This window comes from Macrobrachium rosenbergii, chromosome 4, assembly GCF_040412425.1.
Source record: "Macrobrachium rosenbergii isolate ZJJX-2024 chromosome 4, ASM4041242v1, whole genome shotgun sequence".
NCBI classification, from domain to species: domain Eukaryota; kingdom Metazoa; phylum Arthropoda; class Malacostraca; order Decapoda; family Palaemonidae; genus Macrobrachium; species Macrobrachium rosenbergii.
In genome coordinates, this window is record NC_089744.1 from 73,636,343 (window position 1) to 73,658,611 (window position 22,269).

At 41.9% G+C, this 22,269-nt stretch overlaps 1 protein-coding gene and 1 long non-coding RNA gene across 2 annotated transcripts in view; both read left to right on the top strand.

Moving 5' to 3' along the window:
* Positions 1-2,270, top strand: part of LOC136838008 (uncharacterized) — a 9,367-nt gene extending 7,097 nt beyond the window's left edge. Inside the window, exons 8-10 of the mRNA XM_067102875.1 lie at positions 61-291; positions 927-1,065; positions 2,055-2,270. Of these exons, the coding sequence (XP_066958976.1) occupies positions 61-291; positions 927-1,065; positions 2,055-2,270 (586 nt within the window). The remainder of the gene's footprint in view (positions 1-60; positions 292-926; positions 1,066-2,054) is intronic.
* Positions 2,271-6,631: 4,361 nt separating this feature from the next.
* LOC136835790 (uncharacterized) overlaps positions 6,632-22,269 on the top strand; it is a 28,014-nt gene continuing 12,376 nt past the window's right edge. Inside the window, exon 1 of the long non-coding RNA XR_010852260.1 lies at positions 6,632-6,865. This is a non-coding gene — a long non-coding RNA (uncharacterized lncRNA). The remainder of the gene's footprint in view (positions 6,866-22,269) is intronic.

Consider the following 22,269-nt stretch of genomic DNA (forward strand, 5'->3'; position numbering starts at 1 on the left):
CGCATGTTCACGTCGTTATAAATTTAGTTACTCACAAAGACGTTTTCTATCAAGTCCCAGGTACGAGATGATGACCTTATGCCTTCACGAGGGCAACCCAGGTCACCACCTGCAAGCCTCCCACACCATGGAATCCCCGCACATCCCCTTCTTCAGGAGGGTGATAGAAGACAGGAATTACCAGATATCGCCTTCGAGGTTCCCCATCAACACGGGATATTTGGAGGGGTGGGGCCTTTATTCGGAGGACCTCGGGTTCGACATGAAGCTTTATGGCGATCCGTATGATAGGTAAGAAATGTATACGAATAGACATCAATTATATATATATATATATATATATATATATATATATATATATATATATATATATATATATATATATATATATATATATATATATATATATATATATATATATATATATATATATACACATATACACATGTACATTAGTCAAGTTGCTAGTTAGTTTCATCAAATTTTGGCTGTTTGTGTGTTACTATTATCTGGAAACACGAACAGTCTTTAGAAGTCATAGAAAGCGTTGGAAGCTAAATGCAGGAATGTATCAAAATGTAACTCCCATTTACCCAGTGATTACATCGAAGAATTGCTAGAGCTAGCCTGTCTTGTTCAATGATATCAAACTTATCGTAAAAGGGAGATGAAGAAGAAGAAGAAGGGGGAGGAGGAGGAGGAGGAGCTGCCCAGAAACCTTAGAATTCGCAAAAAAACATAGTCTGAAAGAGAAAATGTGTGATTTTACATAAATTTTGCTAATTCTGTTCGTTTGTTTTTGGCAAGCCTTATCTCTGAGGAAGATGCAGTCATATTCATCAAAATTTTAGTCCATACTTTCATGAATATGCAATCTCATTGCAACTGAGCAGTAACCAATATCATTTCCCCTCCGTCTTTATCAGGTATGGTCACTATTCGTATGAAATGTATCGGGCTTGCCGTCTGGTGGTTGACACCGGCATGCACGCGTTCAGTTGGAGTAGAGACCGGGCCATTGACTTCATGAAGCAGCACACAGCATTGGCTACCAAGAATATTGAGGTAAGTTTCAATGGTATGTCTTCGTAAAGGTTCTCAGTGTTGTGCATTGCCTTAGTAGTTCGGCAAAGTGTAGCTGCTTTTAGTTTCCTGGATGTTCATAAGGTTTTAACTTTCACGCTGATCGCAATGTAAAAGAAAGAAGCTTACAGTAAGTCCTGAAGAACGGGTTCAAAAAGCATTCCTCGTGGAGGCGAGGGAGGGTGGGGGGGATTAGTACCGTCAGTGCAACTCACGCAGTGCACTGTAAGCATTACTTAAGGTTCTCTGCAGAGTCCCTTCGGCCCCTAGCTGCAACCCCTTTCAATCCTTTTACTGTACCTCCGTTCATTTTCTCTTCCACCTTACTTTCCACCCTTTTCTAACAATTGTTTTACAGTGCAACTGACAGGTTTTCATCCGGTTACACCCTTGAAACTTTTTTTTTACCTCTCAATATCCCTTTCAGTGCTGAATGACCGCAAAGGTCCCAGCGCTTGGCCTTTGGTGTTAATTTTATATTCCATTCCACAATAGTGTTGCATCTCGCTCAGATCATTATTGATGTCTTTTTTGTTCATTTATCTCAAAAGCTCTGGAATGTCCTAAAAGCAAGTTTGCAAATTATATATATATATATATATATATATATATATATATATATATATATATATATATATATATATATATATATATATATATATATGTATATATGTGTATGTGTACATTAAAAGGGATTGTTGGAAGCAGCTAACATGATCAACAAAGAAAGTTTAGTAGAGTCATATACTTCGGAATGACGAGACCTCTCCCACTAAATACATCAATATTAATAAATCTTTTCATATCGCATACCTAATTTCAGTCTGTTCTATTTACTCACTGCACACATTTCAGAAACATGAAAGTTATCCTTTGCTTATCATACAGCTTCTATACGCCGAGTCTTTGTTTATGTTTATACTCGTATGTCATAAATATCTGTGAGTGCTGTTTTACCGCACCTCTTTCAGAATGAAGTCGACCGCTACATCACTTTCCCTGGTCAAGCCGTTGGCTACAAGGTGGGCGAACTGAAGATCTGGGAACTGAGGAAAAAGGCTCAGAGGCTTTTGGGAGAGTCCTTCGACCTCAAGGAGTTCCACGAGGTCGTGCTGGATTCCGTAGGACCTCTGGAAGTGTTGGAGGACGCGGTCACGAGGTGGATTGAGGAAGAAAGGAAGAAATGACATGATATTTCATCTTTTTGTTGGGACTGACGAGGGATTTTGTTATGAAGCAAATAAACGGCATTACTCACGTCAGTATAATTTACAATAGCCCTTCCATATTGCCAGTCATTTAATGATTGTTTCAAGAAAAAGTAGGCTATATGAGAGATATTTTCAAACATATTAAGCCAAGAATCCATTTCGTAAGAATGAGAAAGAGAACTGGCAGGAATTGGAGTTTTATCTCATGCATATATATATATATATATATATATATATATATATATATATATATATATATATATATATATATATATATATATATACATCTTTACATCAGGGTATTTTCAGACTCAGTACATCTGAGGGAGTCCTTTTTGAGCTCCCATAATGATCAACATTCTAGGGGTCAATGGTTACCTTTGATGTATACCCTTATGTATAATCTCTCTCTCTCTCTCTCTCTCTCTCTCTCTCTTCTATATATATATATATATATATATATATATATATATATATATATATATATATATATATATATAGAGAGAGAGAGAGAGAGAGAGAGAGAGAGAGAGAGAGAGAGAGAGAGAGAGAGAGAGAGAGAGAGAGATTGCCTCTGACGAACAAGAAAACGGCAATCATTACTTTATCTCCTACTGTTGAATCAAGGATTTATCCCAGGTGCAGCTGATTCAAAAGCTCATCAGTAATACGTTGATCTCCCCCCCACGCCCCCACAAACCCCTTTACATACTGCCCCAAATTCTGGATCCTCTGAGCAATCCTTCCCTTCTTAAACCTCTAACCCCCTGTCACCTGCCCATTCAGGCAAGTGACCCGAGCAGTATCGGCTCTGTAGGACAGAGGTCTGACGGAGATGTCAATTGCAAGAATATTAAACTATCTTCCGGATGACGGCCATTTTGATGTATAATCAGTTCATGAGGGAAAAGCAACCTTTGTTTCGCTTCCTTGACTCCACTTCTCAAAATGTTTCCGTAATCTTTCGAGACTTTTTTCTTGAAAGTAGGAAAGGAATTTTCCGGTGAAAAACGTAGAATTGTGCTCAGTCTATTTTTTTAATCTGTGAATCTTCGTGACCTGTCTTCCATCAAATATAGACTCCATCAAATTGAAAGCAATTGTACACCTGGAGAATCGGCAACATTCGGTCTACAAAACCAGAACGCGTCAAGGGAAGGACTATAAGATTGGACTCAATCTGTCTGCATATGGAAATTATCTTTTTAGGTAAGTGGTAACAATAACTTTCATTGTGCAAATGTAAGCAGGCATCGACATATGGGACTTTCATTGTGCAAATGTTCCAGAGAGCCGGCATCAACAAACTGGAATGGGACTTTAACTCCACCTGCCGACAGGTTGCCTTTTTTTGTGTGTTTAAATCTGCTTTGTTGTTCCAGAGAGCCGGGCAGACAAAAGCCATTATTTTGAAACTGGAAACTGCTTTTTTCACCTCTCGGGCTTGCGTTTCAACAGCTCACCTGCCGAAGCTATACTATTCGGAAATTGGTCAACTTCCTCAGATAGTTGGTCTCCATATAATTTTGTGTCAGCCAGTGAGTTTAAATCTGCTTTGGATCATATTTGCATGTAGTCATAGTAAACTTGGGATTCACTACCTTTGAGACTGGGTTAATCCAGGGAAGAGAGACTGTCTTCCAACAGTAAGGTAGTGAATCCCAAGTGATAAAAATGGGATAGTGAGTATTTATTGGTCAGTGGCCAATCAGAACCGTCCTTTCTTTCATCTCTCAGTCTCACTGGCTGACATTTCGAAGTGTGTGTTGGTGTGTTAAGTCAGTAGCTGGTCCCAGACCAACTATCTGAGGAAGATTTGACCAATTTCCGAATAGTATAGCTTCAGCAGTGTAACTGAAAGGAACCACTATGAAACAAACTTTTACCGTGACAGGGGTCGAGAGGTGAGAAAAGCAATTGTTTTCAAGGTGTAATCAAAATAATGGTTGTTTTTGTCATTATTGTGACTATTATTACATAAAACTATTAGAAATAATTTAATTATTATTATTATTATTATTATTATTATTATTATTATTATTATTATTATTATTATTATTATTATTATTATTATTATTATTCATTTGGCTGCCATGATATTCGACAATGTAAGATGGCAACCTGCTCTCTCTTTATCGTTTGCATCGCCTTTTAAAGGTCGTTGTCCCCAGTCATATGGAAACATCAAAGTACATCATTCCTTTTGTGCTGCTATGTGTAACAACGCTTCTTAAGAGAGAGAGAGAGAGAGAGAGAGATTCTGCTGGATGGTTTTACTCCGGTGAGTTGAGAATTACCTCGTCGAGGTCGTTTCGTTTTTAGTTATGATACAAAAACATTTATCATGACAGTTTTTATCTCTCTCTCTCTCTAACCCATCTTCAACCCACACCAAACAAGAGAGAGGCTACACGATTCCCAGTTTAGGTCAACAGAAGCAAACTAAAATTCTAATAAACAACCATACCCGTACACATCCTTGTCCGGTTCTTGGACCGAAGCAAGGGTTCCTCTTGTTTGTGATCCGGGGCACAGCTTCAACTGCCCATGCACGGTACATCCAAACGCACCAACAGTTCATCGAGAATATCTGTCAAGCCTATAGAGGAAAGAACTTGTAAAGTCACTTATTTTACTGTTGTTAAAAATATGAAAAGTCTTGAATCACAGAGATAAAGGTAGGTCATTTACATGTCTCCAGTGGGTGCTAAAGTGTGCTGAAATGCTTACAGACAGTTATATTTCAAGGGGTCTTTGGTACTGTTTCCCAAAATATCAATTATGTCCTGTCCTGTTTTTATTTATAGTCTCTTAAGATGCTGACCTAATTCTGCGTTGTTTTATTTTACTGATCAAATGTATGTATGGTTGTATGCATGCATCTGTGTAACCAAATCCTACTTCAATTGTCCATTTTCTTTTTTATTTCATAGATTTTAAAAGTTGAATATTTGTTTTTCCTTTTCAGTAATTCGTCTGCTTTCTGTGTTACCAAAACAGTCTTAGCAGAAATCCTTAGAGATTACTTATTACTCAATAACATACGGTAAAGTGGCAGTATCATTGATTTTAATATTTCTATTTTTATCGTTAATCTTCATCAATAAAAATATCAAATTTTAGTTGTATTTAAAGAAAAATAAGAACAATAGCACTTTGTATAAAAAGTACTCGGAGTAGACGAATTTTTTGAAGGGAAACAGGCCTAAAATAAAAATACGGCATGAGAAAAATCAGTAAAAAATACAATTATACAGTTTTTCACTCTAATATCACTACCTTAGGATATTTTAGCTTTAAGATATCTCAGTTGGAATGATTTTAGCTGTAAATCTTTTTTGTTATCAAAAGTATTCAAGTTACATAGTTTCGAAACCATGCCCATCATCATTTCGCAAAATAACTTTTAAGTAATTTCTGTAATTTATACAAACTAGCCCTTATAGCTGACGAGCCATCTCAGCCATTATTTATTTTCTAATTCATGCCGTATATTGACCATGGAAATGTGTTACACAGCTCTCTTAAAATCATAGACCATATATTACATATTTGCAAGTTATTGCCAGTTTTTTATGTGTATCGCTATTATACGTAGCTTTAAAATGGTCTAGTTGTGAAATATTGTGTGGAAACAGGTGCAATTTAATACCTAGTTAATCTCTCTTCGATCCAAGTTAAATTCATTTTTTAAATGACGATTGCAGTGTTATTTACTTTTTAGCCGGATTCCATTAGAATCTGCTACGCATTTTACAAGACGACTTAATGAAAGCTCTCAGAAATATTTGTTGTTGTAAAACCTAACCTTTTAGTGCTTTATATTTATTAATACTTGATTTAATTCATTGCCTTTAAATCTGCTTTTTTAACCGGCTTGGAAAATATTTGTCTTTTAGTTTTAGCCTTCGTCAACTTTTAAGGTTAGTCTGCCTGTTTGTATTACCAAACATATATAACAAAATACCTTTGAAATTCTTAATTTGCGAGAAAAATAAAACACTTTAGTGGTCAGTCTAATTTAGTGATCCATCAATATTAGTTGTTATTTTTATAATTTGTGTATTTTATAAAGATTATATTTTTAAATATTATAATTTTTAATTGTAGACAACAGTCATGTATTGCAAAAGGACTTAAATGACGATAGTTGCTATATAATGTTATTAATATTGATTTATTTTAGTAGTTTTTGCGATATAATGGATAATATTTAGGATTAATGAAAATAGAAACTTACAAATAATTTATATCTTGCATTGAATTGATAAAATTGCTTACGTATCGCGTAAAATCGAAGGTTAAATGTTCGTAGCAAACAAATAAAGTTGTCAGTTACTATTTCAATTCCTCTTGTTTCTTATAGTTAAAATTTTAACTGTCCATTGACGATAGATGTCTCTGGTGGCGTTCTTCCGAAAACACTATTATTGTGAAATTGTAATTTTGAAGATGTAATTCAAGCCCATCCATTAAATAACTATTTCTACATTTTGATTTTGGCTGTTCCCAAGCAGATCTGTCAAGTCTTCGCCGAGGCATTTCTTCGCCTTGGTGATTATCAATCCAAGGTTAGATTATTCAGTTATCAGTCCCCTATTTCAGCTGTTAGTTTAGCAACCAGTGTAGAGGAACATGCTGGTTTTCAAGTTCAAGTGTATCTTCATATTGGTAATTCTAAGAAACTGTCCGCGGTATATAGACTGTGGTATTTTCTATGTTATTTTACTTGGCCTGTCATATTTTGTCGGCCGGCTGTAAAAGCCTGCGTGAAACACGATTTAGTATTTAAGAGGAGCATCCTAACAAGCCCCCACACTCCCCCCATAACTAGTAAACACCTCTAGGGTAAGTTGTTTTTTAGGGAGTTTACCATTCGCAGGTTAGGAGGTGGGGGCTTGCCGCAGAATGCCGGCTTAACCTACCCCACGTTATGTCTAAAGGTCAATGACAGCTTAGTTACAGGGATCAAAGATCGGAAGTTAACATTAATTGCTGTCTAGCTCACCGCCGACAGCCGGCTGAATTATTATTTAGTGTCCAAATTTTGACCATTAAAATTTTATAGATCTGTCCAGGTAGTTCAGCATATGGACCTGTAGGCAGTTGGTGAAACAAGAGGAGCATCCAGTAGTACTAATTCGCATTAGCCCAGGCAACCCTGTTTATGCTAGGCACACGAAGTGGGATCAAAGATCGTTATTAATTGGTGTGGGATTGAATATTCGAAATTTTTCGAAAGTAGTTCAGCATATAGTGCAGTTGGTCAATCCAGTAGAACTAAGCATTAGGGTATTTCCTCTAAAATTGACATTTTCTATAGTGCTTTTGTTGCTTATCAAGAATTTACTGTTATTTTTTGGCAAACAACTGTAATTAACCTGTAGTTAACCTCAGAACTTATGTGTTATTTATTGTATGCTGGCCATCCTAGAATGCTGTTGCACATGCACAGTGTTATAGGGGAACTTTAGGTAAAAAAGTGGAGGTAAATCTAAAGGAGAGCTCCGTCTCTTGTTTGCAGAAGAATATATATTTTTCCGATGTATTTTTTATTGATTATGCTGAAACTGATAACTAATATTGGTGGCATCAAGCAATTACACCCTTTTTCCCATCCAACAATCTTGGGGGACCCCAGTGGGAACCAGGGTTTTTGGGTGGTGGGGAGCAGGAGAAAAGTGATTTCCAGGGCACTACCTAACCAAACAACCACCTAACCTAACCTAGGGTGCCATACCCCTATCTAAGCCTAAGAGGGGGGCTTCGCCCCCCCTGCAACCCCCCCTTAAGGGCACTACTTTCCCTGCACACTTCATGACAATTCTGAAAAATTTGAGCAGCCATTAGGCACTTTTCCTTACATGTCGGGCAAATGTGTTCACTCTTGATTAAACCGTGATTTTGGGCAAATGTTATGAGCCTTTCCATATGCCCATAATAATAGTTTGTGAAATCTCTATAATTCACGTAACAATTTTCACACACTGTGGGGAAACTTTCCTGGGGAACAAAATCGGAGCTTGTAGATGGTCCTGCTAATTCACTCATGGCGCTAGTGGAAGTCACGCTTAATTGGAGAAAATAGGTGTATTTGCCAAAAAAATGAACGACTTGGTAACATAAAATATTTGTCGTTGGCTGAAAACACTGTGCTTTCTTGTGTTTCAGAGAAAATTTAAACGTGCTTATTTACGATTGGATATTGTCTAATGATGTCACTTTTTGGGTGGGTTTTTTTTTGTGATGTCATTCGGAAGGTGTGGTTTCTCCATGACAATTTGAGACTGCACAGCACACAAACGAACGAACAGGAGCTCAGTAAAATAGGTGATACGACAGAGACAACAACATGAAGGACTTTGTTTTTTTCTGTAGGTAAAAATATTCAAGTTGTGTTTTCTAGACCGATAGGACTTACTGCCACTAATTTCCTTCTTCGTTAGAACATACTTAGTATCTTTCAATGTATAAACACATTTTTACTAAAAATCGGCCAGAGCACTTATTAAGCTTTACCAAAGTGGAGTTTCCTTTACCAAGGGGTCCAGGGGTGGAACCCCCCCAGCTAAGTAACATGGCCTACTAGGTTAGGTTAGGGTACACTAGGTTTAGTATAGTTCCTTTTATAATTAGTTTCCTTAGTCAATCCCTTCTTGAACATATGGCTCCCTAATGGCTTCTGCATGCACAGAACAGTTCAATAACAACATGACAGTCTGGTCTTTCTCCCAATGTTTTCCCCCCACCCAAAACCCCACGTTCTCAAAGGGTCCCCAACCATGTTGGATAGAGATATGAGGTTAATAATAATTGACTGACAATTAACAACACCATCTCCTTCATCAGCAACACTAAAAGTATAGGAAAAATCAATTTCGAAGATAATTGTCCGCGCAGAGCTGTTCTATAGTTTTACCAAATCTAGTGTTGATACATTAGGTAAAGGATTGGAGAAGGTTGAGATTTCAAGATTTTAGACTGCTTGGTAGTTAGAAATTGGTGGTGTGTCTTAAGATTGGGAATAGGGATTTGAAAGTAATGTAAGATTGATGAAGTAGGTTAAGTTTTAGGTATGGAACTTAGGGTCAGAGAGTCTTGACTGTGGTTTTTGGTGAAGAGGGAAAGGTAAGCTAAATGGCAGTGTTGCTCAGAGGAACCATACTTGTATTAGTAATACTAGTGTAAATTTAGAATGCTCTGTCCTTGGCTGTGGGCTATGATAAGATTGATGCTTTGGTAGTTCAGGTTTAGGATACAGGGAACATTGTTGTTATTCCAAATAAGACAAGGCTAGGCGTATAAGTTTACTGAAGAAAATTACTAAAACCACGAACATCAATTTGAAGTGTACAGTTGGCTTGATCCTAATTATATTGGTAGTGAAATTCATGGTGTAGTATTGTTGGCTATTTGAAAATATAATCTTGATGCTACTGCACAAATATTCCTTGAACATAAAACATTTTTAGCTTCATTTAGATAAATGTAATAGGAGCTGAATGAAAATAAATTTACTTGGAAGAGGTTATCATCAGAGGGTTAATAAAATACTGTATTGATGTTACTTTTCCCTTTCAAGACAAGTAATGGGTCATATCAGTTTTTGAGCTTTAGGTTAAATAGCTAATCTCAAGTGATTAGATTCATGCTTCTCTCTGTATTGGTGAGTAATGCATCAAAATTGGATGAGTTTGTAACACTATCATTAGATCCTGCTTTGGGAGACATGATGCATTTTTGTAGCTTAGGTTCTAAACAGCTTGTGCTGTAGAAGTAAGCTTATCATTTTAAGTTTTGTTTAAAATATGCTGTGCCATTGTTGTTCTTCTAGCTCCCTGTTGTGGTGTAAGTAATTATGATGGTACATGTACAAGGAAAATGTGAAGATGGTAAAGGCTCCACAATTTTGATGATTTTGGTTGAGTTTTTTTTTTTTTTTTTTTTTTTTTTTGGAGATAACAGATTGAGAAATTCCTCATACAGTAATAAGAACTTTTAGTCCCAGCTCATATGGTAGGGAGTTTAAAGATGAACTTGGAAAACAGTGTTATTGAGGTAGGGGTCATCTTAGCAGAGGTATTAGCCTGTAATCAATAGTCCATTTCTGATGAGTGAATTGTTCTAGGACCCTGGTAAAGTAGACATTTGATTTGTACTTTCCTAACCTGGTTACTTATTTTCTTTATGATCTTGGTGGTATTGCATTCATAAAAGCCTCTGCATACTTAAATGTCTCCAGAAATTACTAGAACAAATGCCTTCGAATGGGTCTAGATTGAACACTCCAATGTATAATTTGACATAGAACAGGAAGCGCTTTGACATGTATGGCAATTTTTAATTGAAAGCTAGAGAAACACGTACAGGCAGTCCCTGGTTTACGACAGGGGTTCCGTTTTTACGCCGCGTCGTAAACCGAAAATCGTCGTAAACCGAAAAATCGTCGAAAATCGTCGAAAATCGTAAGAAAATCTTACTGTTAATGCTTTGGGTGTATTGAAAACGATGTAAACCACATTTTTATTGAGTTTTTCATCAAAAAACCTCCAAATTTTGATTATTCTGCCGTTTTGGAGCCATATTTCTTCTGTCGGATCGGCGTACGACGCGTCGTAACCCTGGAACATGTGTCGTAAACCGGGAAATAATTTCTGATAAATATATTTGAAAAGCGTCGTAACCTCAGAACGTCGTACGCCGGACCCGTTGTAAACCGGGGACTGCCTGTATATCCTTGATGAAATATGCCATAAGTTTCATATAAGTAACTTCCAAGAAATTATATAGCTATGTTTCAACTTGTGCTGCAGCTTAAATTTTGAAATTCGCTGTAGCGCTTTGTGATGGGTAGATGCAATAATGGTGAAATATATTGAAAAAAGAAATATCTCTTTTCCAAGACGTGACTGCTTCCTGTGTTTGCTCACTAGTCAGTTACTGTTGTCAACGCGTTATGGACAATTAGCGATTCAATGAAAACCCTTTCTTGTGTATCTCATGCCATGCCTTTGTAATATGGCGCCAATGTTTGATTCACATTGCATCAGAAAATTTTATGGCGCAATATTCGATCCACATTGCATCAGAAAATTTTATGGCGCAATATTCGATCCACATTGCATCAGAAAATTTGTTGTGGAAGCTTCTATGGTGTGACTGGAAAGGGGCAGTTATTAGGAACCAATCATTGTGCAGAAAATAAAAAAACTCCTTATATGGGAGTGACGATTGTCTGTCGTCATTTACTCCGCCCATACAGTGGTATATAAGCTTCCAGAAGAGGCTTCCCAAGACAGAGGTATAGACAGTCAGAGACAGAGAGGGCAGTCGGAGGTTGGACAAAGCAAGGTTCCGACAGGAGTATCCCCTTCAGACGACTCTTACTCTTCTCCATAAAATCTTGTCCTGCCCCAAAACGAAGAGAAGCAGCCAGCCCTTCCTGCTTGTGATGAGAAGTCCCTAAGCCCTCCATTTTTGAGACGAGGTGAAGCAGTGAGCCTTACATACCAGTGATGAAGAAAAGTAGTCAGCCCTTTCTGCTTGTGTGAAGGAAAAGTTGCTAAGCCCTTCTTGCCTGTGACAAGGTGGAGTAGTTAGCCCTTCCTGCCTGTAGCGAGGATGAGTCGCCAGCCCTTCCTGCCCTCCATTTGCACAATCTCCAGATTCTTGGAGAAACAGGATTTGCTGCCTCATCCTGAAGACATTCCTTTTTGTGACGTCTACGAGGCCGTGGTCATTGTACCAGCAACACCTCTGCAGAGTTCTTAGCCTCCCCTCTGTGATGTCTTCAAGCCTGAGGTCATCATGCCAGCATCATCTCTTCAGCTGAAACCCCAGCCATGTAAGGATAACTCACCATTCAAGTATTAAGATTGCTCTACTCTGCAACTTGTTCCCCCTATTTATAACTGCTTAGATTTGTTTTGTTTAGCGTTGTGTTGAATGAAAGCAAAGGGGAAACATTTCATTTTCTTTGTAAATAAGGTTGTGAATAAATGTGTTGTGAGAGTTTCTTGTTATATTCATTTCCCATATTTCAATTGCTGGTGTTGAACCCTTGATGTTTAAGAGTTTGAGAGAACCTGGAACGATTCTTGGATCAGGACAGTTGGTGACCTGGCCAGTATTTTCAACACTGTAACCAATTGAACCAGGGAGGATATAGAAAGAAGCAGAATGAGTGAGTTGGTTGAGTCGGGTAAGCTTCTGGGTTGGGAAGGTGATGCTCTTCTTGTATGTTGAGAGGAAAGAAAGGGAGAAGTTTGAGAGAGATGAAAGAGCATTTGAAAGAGAAATTAGAAAGCTGCAGCTAGAAAGAGAAGAAAAGAAGAGAGAGGAAAAGGGGAAAGAGAGAAGAAAGGGAGAAAGAGAGAGAAGAAAGAAAGAAAGAGCGTAAACATGAGTTAGAAATTGCTCGGTTAAGGTGAAGTTCTCATAATAGTCCATCAGGCAGCACACGAGGTAGTAATTCATCACTGAACGATGAAGGTGTTGATAGTGAGTGTAGTGTTGAAATTAGTGCCAAATTTGATGATTATGTAACGAAACATTTCATGTCTTTTGAAAAGTTAAGTAGGTTGTTCAGAAAACGTGGACTTTGTATTTACAGTCATTCTTGCATGGTAGGGCACTTTCTGTGTATAGTTGCATTTCCGAGAATTAATGTGGGGATTATGATGTTGTGAAAGAAATTGTTCTTAGTGCATACAGGTTAGTACAGGAGGCTTACCACAAGAAGTTTAGAAGTTTGAAAAGGGACGAGAGCAGTACGTATGTAGAGTACGGAAAGAAGTTAGAAAGATTATTTTATGATTGGTTAACTTCCGCTAAAGTTGATAATTTTGATGATCTCAAGAACTTAGTTTTGCTAGAAAACTTCAAAGATAACGTATCCCCAAAGATTAAATTATATATAGAAGATAGGCGTGGAAAATCTTTTGCAGATGCGACTAGGTTGTCAGATGAGTACAGTCTAACTCATTGTTAAAGTGAGAGTAAGAAGAAAACTGATCCTTCGTCAGGTAGGGTTCAGCGTAGTAAGTATTCTAGTAATATTAGTAGCAATACAGGCAAAAGTGACTACTATTGTTATGCATGTGGAAAACCTGTTCATACTTCTAGGTTTTGTAAGAATAAAGGGGCATCAAGTAGTTCCAAGGTAACTTGTCACATATGTAATAAGAAAGGGCGTTTATCAAGGAATTGAATAAGGATGAGCTAGTTAAGTTACAGAGAGAGGATGAGATGCTAACCCAAATCTTTGAATGTGATCTGAACGATGAGCTCAGTAGTGTTTGTAAGGAAACCTTTCGTCTAAAAGACGAAATTTTGTGTCGTTATGTTTGTCCAAAGTCAGTTAGCAAAGAGGAGATTATCGAACAATTAGTAATCCCTAGGAAGCTTCACAAATTAATTTTGAAATTAGCACATGATGGTCAAGGATATTTGGGGGTTAAGTAGAAAGTTTAAGTGTATAAGTAGGACGTACTTTTGGCCTAAGATGAAAAGTGACGTGAAAATATATGTTCTAAGTTGTTATGAATGTCAAATGGCCGGTAAACCTAATCAGGTAATCCCCAGGGCTCCTTTATGTAATATTCCATTGGTAGGTGAACCTGTAAGGTGTCAAAGAAACGAGCAGGTAAAAGTTACTGCTACTTTATTACAGATCCAGGCAGCTTATATTGCAGGCCGACTGACGCCAGGCCGTGAGAGACAATGGAATTGACTGTGACCTGAGGTCGAAACAATAAACAATAATATGCAGTGAACAGTACAAATTACAATACAAAACATACAGAGCTACAATATAGATACAGTCTTGATGCCTGTGAATGAAGAAACATGTGATACACAATGTGTGACATTCGTATAAATACCATAAAGTAAAAATGATTAAAATGCGTGACCTGGCACGTTTTAGGCGTGACTAATTGAGTTTGAAGAAAACGGGAAGTCACCAAGAAAACAAGCTCAGCGGAGACTTAATTAATGGCGCCGCCGAAACACTATCCTGGCGCCGATTTGGTGACTTTACAAATACTCCCCCCAAGACGAGGGACGCGTGTGATTAATCCCTGTACCTGCTGGGGCGCTGAAGGGTGCCGCGGCTCCTTGAAGATAACTGAGGGCCTCCCGCCTGTGAGGCTGCTGTTTGGGCAAATTCCTTCCTGGGCGGCCGCGCCTGCGGGGTGAGGGCGTGCTGGAGTGCGTTTGGGCGGAAGGGTGCTGCGTCGCTGCCGGGACTCTCCGACAGGAAGGCGGGCTTTAGCCGGTCTATGGAAAAGGCAGTCGTTCTTGCCTGGGAGTGCCAGCTGAACGCCTTGCTGTTCCGCCCCAGCAGCGGAAGGGTCCCCTGTAGGGCTTAGTTAGTGGTGGACGGGCGGCGTCGACTCTGACGAAGACGTGGGTGGCGGATGACAGCTGTGGCGGCATGAAGGTGGTTGCTTTGTCGATGTATGAGCGCCTGCAGGGGCGAACTTGCCAGCCACGTCGCGAGCCTCTGCAGAGATGGGGAGTGGCGATCATCCGTCACGAGCTCTCCCGGCACCACGAGGGTTCCCATAGGTTTGTTCAGCTGCGGATGGGGTGCCGTCGGCTCTGGGGCGGTCCTCAACCCGAGGAGGACCCACGGCAGCTGATGTTTCCAGTCCTCGGCGGTGCAGCGGGCCATGAGGGATGACTTTGGGACCTGTGGAACCGTTCAACCAGGCCGTTGGCCGCTGGGTTGTCTCGCTGTGGTGGTGTGGTGCGTGGTTCCCAAAGTTGAGCCAGGCAAACCACAACTCGGAGAGGAAAGCGGGGCCCTGTCGGTTGTGATGTGGTCCGGGGCGCCAAAGCGGCTAACCCAACTGGAGAGCAGGGCCTCAGCGCATGCGCTGGCGGTGGCTTCTTGCATGGGTGTGGCTTCAGGCCACCTCGTCGAACGGTCTACCACCGTGAGGAGGTATCTGAATCCGCCTGATGGGGAAGGGGCCCGCGGCGTTGATGTGGATGTGGCGAAGCGGCGCCTGGTTGTGGGAACTCGCCTACCCCGACTGCGTGTGACGACCCACTTTACTGGTCTGGCACTGCAGGCACTGTTTGCCCAGGCTGTGGCGTCCTTTTGCACCCGTGCCAGACGAACTTTTTTTGAAAGCAGTTTGGCCGTGGTCCTGCCGGAGGGGTGTGAGAGGCCGTGAATGATGTCGAATACCTGGCGGCGCGTGAGGCTGGAACCAAGGGCGGGGCTGGCCTGTGCTGATGTCACAGAGCAGGCTGGGGCCTCCGGGGCGAGGGTCACGTCCCGCCACTTGAGGGATGTGATGGCGGTGCGGTATGCTGGGGTTTCTGGGTCAGCCCTGTTCTCTGGCAAGGTCCTGGTAATCTACACCAAGCTGCACTGCGTTCAACTCGACTCTGGAGAGGCGTCTGCTCGGGATTTTCTTGCCGGGAGGTACCTGACGGAACAGGTAAATTCGGCTATGGCTGAGAGGTGGCGCTGCTGTCTGGAAGACCATCGTCCCCCTGCCGTGAAGGCGTGAACCAGTGGCTGGTGGTCTGTGAAGATTGTGAAGGGCGTCCCCTCCAGGAGGAACTTGAAGTGCCAAACTGCGCGGTACATCGCGCAGAGTTCCCTGTCGAAGGTGCTGTAGCGGGACTCTGCGGGACTGAACTTCTTGCTGAAGAAGGCAATGGGCTGGGGGCGCCGTTGATGATTTGCTCAGAACAGCACCGCAGGCAACGTTACTGGCGTCTGTCGTCAGCTGGAGGAGCCTTGGGATCCTGGTGTGCCAAGGCGGTTGCCTTGGTGAGGGCGGCCTTGTCAGGGAAAGGCCTGCTGCTGGCTGGGTCCCCAAGACAGGGACTTGGTTGACCTTTTAGGACTTCCGTCAGGGGCCGTGGTGTCTCGCGATCCCGGGATGAACCGCCTGCCATTAAGTTTACCATCCCAAGGAACTCCTGGACGGCCTTGATGGAGGTGGGTGTCGGGAACTTGGCTCACGGCTGCCACTTTCGATGTAAGAGGGCGGACGCCTGTCGGAGACACCTCGTGACCCAGGAATTCTGCTTTCTGGACGCTGAAGGTACACTTGTCGAAACGGACGACGAGGCCGTTTTTCTTGGAGGCGCTGGAGGACTGCTTTGATGTGCCTCTGGTGTTCGCTGTGAGACCTGGAAAATATGAGAATGTCGTCGACGTAGCAGACGCAGAATTTTAGGTCCCCAGGATGCTGTCCATGAGCCGCTGGAAGGTGGCCCCTCCACCCTCAGCCCGAGTCTTTGGAGAAGGCGAACACATAGGACCCGAAGGGCGTGATGATGGCTGTCTTTGGTATGTCCTCTGGCGCAACAGGTACCTGGAAATAAGATTTAAGAAGGTCCAATTTAGTGAATATTTTGGCCCGTGAAAGGAGGCCGTGAGGTCTTGCATATTGGGTAGAGGGTAGTGGTCGGGCTCCGTTGCAATGTTGAGCCGCCTGTAGTCGCCGCAGGGTCTCCAGGAGCCGTCCGGTTTCTGCACCATGTGGAGGGGGGAGGCCCATGGACTGGAGGCTTTCCTGCAGATGCCCATCTGTTCCATCTCCGCGAATGCTTTTTTCGCCTCCTGAAGGCGCTGAGGGGGAAGCCTGCGGAACTTCGCATGTGTCGGGGCCCTTTGGTCACTATATGGTGGTATATGCCGTGCTTGGCTGGGGCCCGGGGACTTGGCGGCTGGGGGCTTAAATACCTCAGGGAACTCCGACAGAAGGTGTGCATACTGGTGGGGCGACGGCGCTGATGGTGGGTCTGGGTCCCGCCGTTAACGGGAGAGACCGGCAGAGTCGGTATCGAGAGGCGCTTGCGCCCCGCCGACCAGCAGGCCGGTGCGCCAGAAAATCGGCCCCCAGGAGTGGGGTTCCTCGTCCGCGACGATGAAGTCCCAGGAGTAACTCTGGCCAAGGATGGAGATCGACAGGAGCCTGGTGCCGTGGGAGAGGATGGGGGTTCGTTGGCGGCCGTCAGAAAGCGGCCGGGTCTGGTGTCTGGTTGCGGTCCTCTCTGGATGCTGGGAAGACCGACTTAAAGGCTCCTGTGTCGACCAGCATCATCCTGCCGGAGACGGTGTCGCGGACGTAAAAACCTACTGTTTTTGAGGCCCTGGGTTCTTCGGCTGCCATGGCGGCCTGTCCTGCTGGCGTCGCCACCCCCGTTTTTGAACGGTTGAACGAGCAGGGCGGCAGGCAGTTTCAGGCGTCCTTTCCGAACCACTTGTGGTAGCGACAGAAGCCCGGGACCTCCATCTGCTGTGGTTCGGTGGACGTCTGTTGGCGATGGCGTTGACGGGCTGCTCACGTCCTCTTCAGGCTGGACGGAGCTGACCGGCTGTGTGGCCCGTTTTAGCCGCTGTGAAGCCTTGACGGAGTCTGTGAGGTGTTGTGCCGCCTCTGAGGTCCTCGACAGGCATGGTGTAGGGGTGAGCGATCTGGTTGCGTACTTCCGGAGGAGTTGGCGAAGGAAGATTTCCCGTATGAAGCTTATCTCCTGCCGCTTGTTTGTGCCACCCAAGACTGGTATTGACAGAGATCTACGACCATGCCCCAGCGCCTCTTGGATTGAGGTCGGGCGTGGATTATTGGCAAGGTCGATAAATCACGGCGGCCCGCTCGGCGATGGGCAGGGAGCAAGCTTCGAGGAGGAACTTTTTGTGGTGCTGTATGTGAGGGTGTGTGTTTGGTATTTTCGCGAGATGAGTTTTCTGTACCGTCCTCCGGAAGGGCGTTGAGCACTGTGTCGGCCTGTAGGATTTCGTCCGTGAGGTCCGCGATTCTGAAGTGGCTCTCCACCCTAGCGCAGCCACATCGATGGGTTCCCCTGCGAAAACGGGCGGCAGCTTTACGGTGAGGGCGGCCAGCGATTGTGTTGCCGGCCGTCGTGTGTTCGGGCGCTGGTGTGGAGTTGCGGGAGGGCCTCGGCGCGGGCGGGCGCGGCTGTGATGGGAGGTAGGTAAACCTCGGAGTCCGCGGGTCCGCGTTTAACTGCATGAAGGAGGGGATATCGCGTCCATGCTCGCTCCTTTGACCCCTTACTGGAGTGGGGTACTTATCGCGTCGAGTACGCACTTTGTGCGCCGTGTGGTTCGCTAGTGGCGCTGGTGGGGGTACGCCGACGAGTCAGCACGCTCAAACGCTGGTTACAGCGCCCGTGTTTAGGCCGGGTAAGAGCGTTTTGGAGAAATCCTGGAGCCAAGACTGAGTCGCCGTGTGAGTCCGCTAATGGCTCCGGGATACTCGGTCACCACTGTAAGGTGTCAAAGAAACGAGCAGGTAAAGTTACTGCTACTTTATTACAGATCCAGGCAGCTTATATTGCGACCGACTGACGCCGGGCCGTGAGAGACAATGGAATTGACTGTGACCTGAGGTCGAAACAATAAACAATAATATGCAGTGAACGAGTACAAATTACAATACAAAACATACAGAGCTACAATATAGATACAGTCTTGATGCCTGTGAATGAAGAAACATGTGATACACAATGTGTGACATTCGTATAAATACCATAAAGTAAAAATGATTAAAATGCGTGACCTGGCACGTTTTAGGCGTGACTAATTGAGCTTGAAGAAAACGGAAGTCACCAAAGAAAACAAGCTCAGCGGAGACTTAATTAATGGCGCCGCCGAAACACTATCCTGGCGCCGATTTGGTGACTTTACAAACCCTTTGAGAATTTTATTGATTTGGTCAGACCTTTGCCTAGAAGTAAGGGAGGGAATATTTAACTGTTAACAATCATTGATAGACTAACCCGTTATCCAGAAGCAATCCCCGTAAGAAACAGTAATGCAAAAACTGCGGTTAAACGCTGGAGCTGTTTGTGTAAGTTTGGTCTGCCTTGCATTATACGAAGTGATAATGGCAGTAACTTTGTTTCTAAGTATTTCAGGGACAAAATGAAAGAATTAGGTATCGAACTTGTAACTTCCACACCTTATCACCCCGAGTCACAGGGTATTGTTGAACATTTCCACCAAATGTTAGAGTTGCTTATGAAAATTGTGTAACAATTTTGAACATGACTGGGAAGAAAAGTTACTATTTGTCTAGTTAGCTTTACGGTTGGTGCTGAACGACACAACCAGATTTAGACCTTTCAAGTTAGTGTTTGGTCACATCGCTAAAGGACCCTTAGAAAGTTTGAAGTGTAAGTTAATGCTTGAAGAAGGTAAAGAGGACTACTCACAAATCTAAAGAATTACAGGGAGAATCTAAGGGAAGCTTGGCAGATGGCAATAGAAAACGAGAGCAACAGTCAATGGGAAACTAAAAGGAAGTATGATCTCAAGGCAAAAGAGAGAAATTTCCGTGTGGGAGATAAAGTTTTGGTGTTAATTCAGAGAGAAGGTCCCTTATTATCTTATAAGTTCGAAGGTCCCTTATTATCTTATAAGTTCGAAGGTCCTTTTTCTGTCTTAGAAAAAAGGGGAAATTTAAATTACTTAATTGATATGGGTAGGATAAGTTCGAAGGTCCTTTTTCTGTCTTAGAAAAAAGGGGAAATTTAAATTACTGTACTTAATTGATATGGGTAGGCGTAGAGCTAAGTGGGTGCATGTAAACTTGTTGAAGAAATATAACAAATGCCCAGTGCCTGTAGTAACTGTGTAACAGAGAGAAATTAGTTTCGAGAAAAACTTCGATAAGCTTAAGAATTTCAAGGCATTTAACCTTAGATTATAAGAAGAAAAGCTGAGGGAATTACACAATGTTTTGGTGAATTATCCTGAAACTGTTAGTGATAAATTAGGTCTAACTAATCTTTTAGAGCATGATATTGAGTTACTGGACACAAAACCCATTAGACAAAGTCCATATCGTTTGATTCCAGAGAAAGCAAAATCAGTAAGAAAGGAAATTAGGCACATGTTAGATAATGCTTTGATAGTTCCCAGTGAGAGTTAATGGGGTTCTCCAGTAGTTCTGGTGAGAAAGGAATATGGATCAGATAGGCTGTGCATTGATTTCAGAAAAGTAAATAGTGTAACTAAGCAAAGTAATTTCCTCCTTCCCAGAATTAATGATTTTAGATAGAATTGGAAATGCCAAATTCATTTCCAAGCTTGATTTGGCAAAAAGGTTATTGGCAAGTACCCTAAGTGAACAGGCAAGGAAAATATCCGCTTTTATTACACCGTTCGGCAGTTACTAACCCAGAGTTATGGCTTTTGGTTTAAAGAACGCAGCCAGTACTTTCCCAAAGTTAATGAGTAAAGTTTTAAATGGCATCGACAGCTGTGTCATGTATTTAGATGATCTTATGATATTCTCAGAAGCATGGGAAGAACATTTAAGAATTTTAGCAAAAGTCCTTGAAGCCCTTGCAAAGCAAATCTGGTTCTAAATCTAAAGAAATGTGAATTTGGACAACCTCTATCACTTATTTAGGTCATAAAGCAGGTCTCGGAAAGATCTGTCCAAAAGATGGGAACACAGAAGTTACTATCAATTTCCCAATCCCAGCAACTAAAAAGCAGGCCATGAGATTTCTCAGAATGGTTTCATATTTCCGTAGATTTGTGCCCAATTTCAGAAATAAGTGCTCCCATAAGTAATCTCTTTAAGAAGGGACGAAGTTTTGTATGTGATGACGAGTATATAGAAGCTTTCAACAAATTGAAGGCCATAATGATTCATGAGCCAGTTCTGTTGATACCTGATTTTAGCAGGGAATTTAATTTAGTGATCAATGCCAATGATATTGGCATAGGAGCAGTCTTAAAGCAAGAAGTGAATGGGATGAAGCACCCAGTCACTTATTATTCAAAGAAATTGAATAAAGCCCAGCAAAATTATTCAACTGTTGAGGAGTTGTTTAGTTTAGTTTCAGCCTTGCACCACTTTGAGAATTATGCGTGTAGTGGTCCTGTTTTAACTGTGTATACTGATCATAATCCGCTAGTTTATTTAGAGAGATTTAAGAATAAGAATAAACATCTCATGCCATGGAGCCTAGAATTACAAGATCATAATCTGAAGATAGTTCATATAAGGGGAAAGAATAATGTAATGGCTGATAGCCTCTCTAGAGATTTTTCAGAATGAGAGCGTAGTTTGTCTTTTTTTCTTTTGTTCTGAGCGAGTTGAGGGAGAGCCGTTTTTTTTTTTTTTTTTTTTTTTTTTTTTTTTTTTTTTTTTTAGTTTTTTTTAGTAGTAGTAGCAGCACGAGAGTGATGTGTGATTGAAGTGTTGAGTGAGAGTGTTTTCCTGAGGCTAAGTCGAAGCAAAATGCAGAGTTGAGTTGTTCCTCAGTTCAGATGATGAGTGTAGAGTAATTTTGTCTTTTGCTCTTTTAAAAAATATAAATAAGTATACTGTATTTTATTTTTTCTTTTGGGGGAACGTGTCATGGGTAGATGCAATAATGACATAATATATTGAAAAAGAAATATCTCTTTTCCAAGATGTGACTGCTTCCTGTGTTTGCTCACCTGTCAGTTACTGTTGTCAATGCGTTGTGGACAATTAGCGATTTGATGAAAACCCTTTCTTGTGGAAAGACACCACGTGGTATCTCATGCCATGCCTTTGCAACATGGCGCCAATATTTGATCCACATTGCATCAGAAAATTTGATGGCGTGACTGGAAAGGGACGGTTATTAGGAACCAATCATTGTGCAGAAAATAAAAAAAAACTCCTTATATGGGAATGACAGTTGTCTGCCATCATTAGCTCCACCCATACAGTGGTGGTTAAGCTTCCAGAAGAGACTTCCCAAGACAGAGATATAGACAGAGAGACAGAAGGGCACTCAGAGGTCGGACAAAGCAAGGTTCAGACGGAAGTATCACCTTCAGACGACTCTTACTCTTCTCCATAAAATCTTGTCCTGCCCGAAACAAAGAGAAGCAGCCAGCCCTCCCTGCTTGTGATGAGAAGTCCCTAAGCCCTCCATGTTCGAGACGAGGTGAAGCAGCGAGCCTACATACCAGTGACAAAGAAAAGTA